Source organism: Charadrius vociferus, unplaced genomic scaffold, assembly GCF_000708025.1.
Source record: "Charadrius vociferus isolate BGI_N301 unplaced genomic scaffold, ASM70802v2 scaffold39, whole genome shotgun sequence".
NCBI lineage: Eukaryota > Metazoa > Chordata > Aves > Charadriiformes > Charadriidae > Charadrius > Charadrius vociferus.
In genome coordinates, this window is record NW_009650188.1 from 4,784,369 (window position 1) to 4,790,294 (window position 5,926).

General features: G+C 50.4%; 1 protein-coding gene across 1 annotated transcript in view; it reads left to right on the forward strand.

Annotated features, from left to right (window-relative positions):
• The first annotated feature begins 3,114 nt into the window (after positions 1-3,114).
• TOR1AIP2 (torsin A interacting protein 2) overlaps positions 3,115-5,926 on the forward strand; it is a 4,698-nt gene continuing 1,886 nt past the window's right edge. Inside the window, exons 1-3 of the mRNA XM_009892932.1 lie at positions 3,115-3,148; positions 4,848-5,150; positions 5,298-5,618. Of these exons, the coding sequence (XP_009891234.1) occupies positions 3,115-3,148; positions 4,848-5,150; positions 5,298-5,618 (658 nt within the window). The remainder of the gene's footprint in view (positions 3,149-4,847; positions 5,151-5,297; positions 5,619-5,926) is intronic.

Consider the following 5,926-nt stretch of genomic DNA (forward strand, 5'->3'; position numbering starts at 1 on the left):
GTGCTCACCCCTTGTGTAGCGTGACACACACGTCTCACAACTGAGTGGTTACAATAGTCAAGGACAAGACACAAAGTTGGCCGTAGGGCAGGGGGCAGCTCGTGGAGGCCTGGGAAGAAACAGAGAGGAAGCAGGGCACCCTCTGGCCAGTCCTGTCCCGGGGGCGGGGGGGCACAAACAGGGTGGCACACGCAGCCCCTTCCAGCCTTAGTGTCCCCAGTGGGACAGTGCTGGGTGCTGTGGGAGCATAAGGGGAACCGTGCATGGGTCGGGGCTGGGCTCATGCGCCTCACCTAAATTGCACCTCCCATTGCCAGGTACAGCCCTGTCTGGTCCTGTACTATCTGTTGATGGACCTGTTGTCCACAAATGAGACTCATCCTTTTTTGAACCTTCTGACACTGTCTCTGTGGCCCCTGTACCAGCAAGGTTTCCTGTACACAGCATAAAGAAGTTTTTTTTTCTGTCTATTTGAACCCAACCTCTGACCTGTTTTACAAGTGTCTCAAGTCCTAGCATTGGGGGGTTTAGTGAACACTAAACAGCCCCCCTTCAGCCTTCTGCTCTCCACACCATAGAATCATAGAATCACAGAATCACTAAGGTTGGAAGGGACCTTAAGATCACCGAGTCCAACCATCAACCTACCCTGACAAAACCACCTCTAAACCATGTCCCTAAGCACCACGTCTACCCTTTTTATAAACACCTCCAGGGATGGCGAATCCACCACCTCCCTGGGCAGCCTGTTCCAATGTTTAATAACCCTTTCAGTGAAAAAATGTTTCCTAATATACAATCTAAACCTCCCCTGACATAACTTGAATCCATTTCCTCTCGTCCTATCACTTTTCACCAGGGAGAAGAGGTCAGCCCCCACCTCTCTACAACCTCCTTTCAGGTAGTTGTAGAGGGTGATAAGGTCTCCCCTCAGCCTCAGACACGGAGGAGACTCAGCCATTTAGTACCTGCTCCTTACCGGCACTGTTCCAGTTGCCTTTCCCCTGCGCTTTGTCTCAGCCTTTTGCCACTGGGTTCCTCTGGGGATGTTAGTGAAAAGGCTGCAAGCTGAGTTCGAGGGGGGTTCAGTCTCCGCGCTGCTGCTCCTTGCGCGGATGCTTTTCCCCTGGCATGCCCTGCTCCATGCCGCCACTTCCCATGAAACATGTCCTGGGCAGGTGGGTATAGGTATAGGTTGGTGCATACCTGTTCCCTGTGCGGGCGCAAGAGAGATCATCTTTTTTTGGAAAACTGTTGCCCAAATGAGGCCAGGAGCAGCTACACACTCTCTCTCTGACCTTCCCCCTGTTGGACCATGCTGGAAGGGGAGCACTGGGGGGGCTCCCCATCCCTTGCCCACCAGGCTGATGCTAAAGACACCCCATTTCACAGCCCGCAGCTCCCCAGCCTCCCTGCACCTGCACAGTGTGACATTTCCAGAGTCTGGGGTTTGCTGGCTATGCATTCGGGTTGTTTTTCTTGTGGTACTTTTCATCTTCAAAAATCAACTCTCAAAACAGTTCCCTCCTCACCCTCATTTCATTGTTTAAATCTGCAACGCTGTTACCGAATGCAGGAAGCTGACAGTCATCCGGCTTGCCTGAAGGAAACTCTGCGTGACCGCAAAGTTTCAGAAATGCAGCCAAAAAAGAGGTTATCGTTTCCTGAACCTCTGCTGTTGACTGGGATAAAGCCGTCCGCCTTTGGCGAGAAGGAAGGAAGGAAAACTACACCTCCCAGCAGCCTGCCGGGCGCCTGTGGAAGGGCAGAGTTCACTGTCACGTTGACAGCGGAGGATTAAGGGTGTGCGTTGGTGCCACAGGCTGTCCCGCCACCGGCAGAGCCAAAGGGCTTCTGGGAAGGGCAAGCGGAGGGGCCAGCACTGGCCTCTTCTTGCTGCCCCTCTGCTTCGCTTCGCTTCGCCGCCCTGACTGGCTCCAAACCTCCAAGACTGGGTAAGCGTCCGACTCCGCCAGCCACTTTGTTCCTCCGACTTCCTTCTTCTGCCAGAGCGTCACCAGCGGGAACAGCACAGGGAGGGGAGGGATGAGAGCCCGGGCAGCAGAGAGCAGGAATTATACGCCCCCACATGCCTCCAAATCTTGTATTCAGCAAGAAAACTCAGCTGTGGAGACAGTGTGGGTGGGGGAAGGTGCCCCTCTACGCTAGAAGACCTGCTGAGAAGGCTGGGCTTCAGATTTTCTTATATGGAAATCTGCACCAACTACTCTGCAGCTGGAAAAGTTTCCTGGGAGTTTTCCGTGCCACCTAGTTTTCCACTGGCAGGCATGAAACCCTTCAACTTTCTCAGGTTACGCCAGCGAGCTGAGCTCCGTCCTGCGGCTGTCCGGTCCCAAAGCGCTTTAGGCAGAGGGGGAGGTGTTGCTGGGGGGTTGGGGGTTGGGGGGGTGTAGGAGAGTCAGGCTGTGGCTCCGGGTGCACAACACCTGGCCGAGGTCCCTTGAATGGGCACAAGGTTGCGGGGGGAACACTGCTGCACAGGGGCCGGGCAGTGTTTCTGCTAGCGACTTCGCCTTCCAGCACCACCGTCTCCCGATCGGACAGACTGGAGGCAGGAAGGTAAGGTGGAGCAGGCTCATTGCTCTGTGTCAACCTGGCTGTGAGATAACAGGTGCCCGAAATCACGAGGGGCAGCCTGCCGAGCCTCAGACTCCAGGCTCTCCATCTCGGAGAACAGCAGAGTCCATCCAAGTCCATCCGGATGAGAAACCAGCGCCTCACCCCACTGGCTTGTCCCGAGACAACTGCGGTTTGAGTTAGCCCTTGGACTGCATGCAGCCTGCCGGGAAGCGAAATAGCTAATAGCCCTTGGGCTGAAGGTTCACCATTATCAGGGACATCCTTCCATTTTCACACCACCTTGGTAAGCAGGGAGGGAGGAGCCTCCTCCTCCTCCACCGTAAATCACTGCTCCTGTGTTTGTGCTTATCAGGTTTATGGGACTTTAGTCGCAATTCCTGAGGCCAAGACGGGATGGTGTCTGTGAGGGGACTTGGTCAGCCACTTGAACAGCAGGCAGATACATCTCCTTATGACCAAAGGAGAAAGTGAAACAAAATTGTACAGAAGCCAGAGCTCTAGGGGAAAAAGAAAATGGAAGAGAATCCAAGTGTGGATCTGTCTGTAGGTAAGTGAATCCTATGCTTACTCCATCTATTAGGAAAATCCCTTTGCAAAAAGATTTCAACAGTGACATGGGAAACCTAAGCAAAATAGAAATAAAAAAATAAAAGAATACCCTATTTTCCAGGCCAAGAAAAGCAAGGTGCTATCTTTGTTTGAAGAGGGAAAGATTAACAAGTTACTTTCAGTTTTCGATTCTCATCTGCAACAAGTTTAGACCTCGTGATGTCTAGGATGGCAGCACAAGGAAGGCTAAAGATGAAGCTCCAGACTGGGAGAGCTTTCTTGCCTGCACCCCAGTGCTTCCCATCTACAGATGCTTAAATAATAAGCCAGTTTTCCACCACCTACGGATGGGAAACATCTGGAGGAGGCAGGGCAAGGAGCACTGTTTGTGCCCAGCTTGAATAGCAGGATACCTCCAGGGTCCTTACATTTCAGTTTCTACCGTGTGCTTACATTCTCTGGGTGCCTTGTTATGACTACTACATCTGAGTATTTCAGTGATATCCTGATGCTACAACCAGCTCAGATCTGTCCTAGGCGGCCAGAAGTGTACCCATAATAATCAGCAACAAGGAATGTAAAAGTTATGCTCCAAATGACAGCATGTTCTGACACAAGACAAGTGCAGCTTCTTCTCTGTTTTCACATTAGTAGGGAGTTCCTTGTCATTTTTATCGTTTTTTTCTTCTAATTTTAGCATAATCATTTCTGTCATTGTAGTGCTTGATCGTTCATAAGCAATTTTTCACAAATAGCGCCTGCAATTTGAGCTGCACTCTTTGGTTTTGCAAGATTCAGAATATGTTGCAAACGCTTACGTTCAGCCTTGGAATTTCTCTATTGAATTATGCTCCAGTGTTTGCTTTTAATTATACGTTACCATAGCTCCTTGGGAGAGCAGCTCCGGAACAGAAGCAGAGAAGGAGCACAAGCAGAGCTAACATTTACATTCGGACAGATGCTTGAAGCGCATTGGCATAACTGTTCTGGCCAGTACTCGACAGCAGCCTTAGAAATTCTAAAAATCCATCACCTTAGTTAACCAACCTAGGAAAACCCACTATCTGTGGAAGATGTGGTAACATATCCTACCACTTAATGAAAGTGGGATTGTGTTAATTTTCCTCATAGCAGCCTGTAACACTGCTGTGTTTTGGATTTGTGGGTTAAAAAAAAAAAAAAAAAAAGTGTTGATACCACTTGTGTTTTGGTTATTGCTGAACAGTGCTGGCACAGAGTCAAGGCTTTCTCTTTTTCCCCACCTCTCCCCCGCCAAGTGAACAACCTGGGGTTGGCCAAAGATTGGGCAGGGACCCAAGGTGGGCACAGGGATATTGCATACAGTATAGCATCATGCTCAGCTACAAAAACTGGGGTACAGGAAGAAAAGGAGAGGGGGTTGGCTTCCAGGGTGGCCATTGCTCGGGGACTGGCCTGGCATCAGTCCGCTTGTAGGAGGTGGTGGGCAATTGCCTTTGCATCACTTGTGATTTATTCCCCTTTCCTTCTCCCGTTTAGCTGTCTTGATCTCAACCCATGAGTTTTCTCAATTTTGGTCACCCCATTCTCTCCCTCATCACACTGGGGCAGATTTTCCGGAAATAAAAGAACTGGGAGTTTTCCAGGGTAGTGGTAAAGCACTGGGTGTTCTTGACTCCTGTATATCTAGCTGAGCTTGTGAACTCTGATCCCAACAGCTGGGCCATCCCAAGAGAAGGTGGAGAGCACAGCAGAGTATCCTGTGCACCAAGAGGCCACCCAAGAAACACCTGAGGACCTAGTGACAAGCAGGTGGCCAGAGACCTCCTGCCAACCAGAGGAGGACTCTTTGGTGTGTAAACCGCCAACTGCTGACGGAGGAGAGAAGGCACTGTCAGATTCAGCTGGCTCCACAGTAGAAGAGAATGATCCCCAGGAAACTGAAGGATCACATGAAGAATCTGGGAAGACACAAAATGATGTCTCAGAAAGATCCCAGAAAGAAGATGACTTGGATAAAGGTGAGTCTCTCCCCTTCTGCATGTACAGCATTTCCAAAATGCTGACAACATGGGCCTTCGCTTAGAGGAGGCAGAGCAGGAGAAAGGGCTGTTGGTTCTTGTGCTGCAAGAGACTAAGCGTAAGTCTGTGAATTTTATTCCCTACAGCCAGGCTGGCCCACGATAAAACGGACAGCAAAGGAGACAGCCCTGTCCACCAGGAAACATGGGAGGATCAGAAGACAAGCAAGCAAGGTGAAAGCTCCAACACAGGAGAGGACAATGCTTCATCAAAAAGCAAGTCACTGAGCTCTGACAGTGAAATGACACATTCAGAAGTGACTGCCCCAAAGGAGGTCACCAAGGGCCTCTTGGCAGAGAAGAGCACCAGTTCCCTTCTCCAAGATCAGGAGCCAGAAGAGCGCACAGAGCAAGAAACACAGGAGAGCGGAACCCCAGGCACATTAAGGAACAGATATGGGACTAAAGGTGAGCTGGTGGCTGCACACTGCTGCTCTTCCACTGTGCGCACGCCTACACTTTCCATAGGCATTAGAAAAATGGTATGGTGACCTCTCTAAGGCCCATTATCAGTTTTCCAGAATTGAGCAGGAAAGAAGGTATAAGAAATTAACTGGCTTCTCTCTTTCTCTCTTCTTTGGCTACTGTCCTGCTTTGAAAGGCATGAAATCACACCGCGCTCTGCATCATCTTTTTCCTTCCCCTCCCCTAAAAGCAGGGGGAGCCAAGACTCAAAGCAGTATTAACCCAAACCAGTATTTGCTTCTAACTCTTTC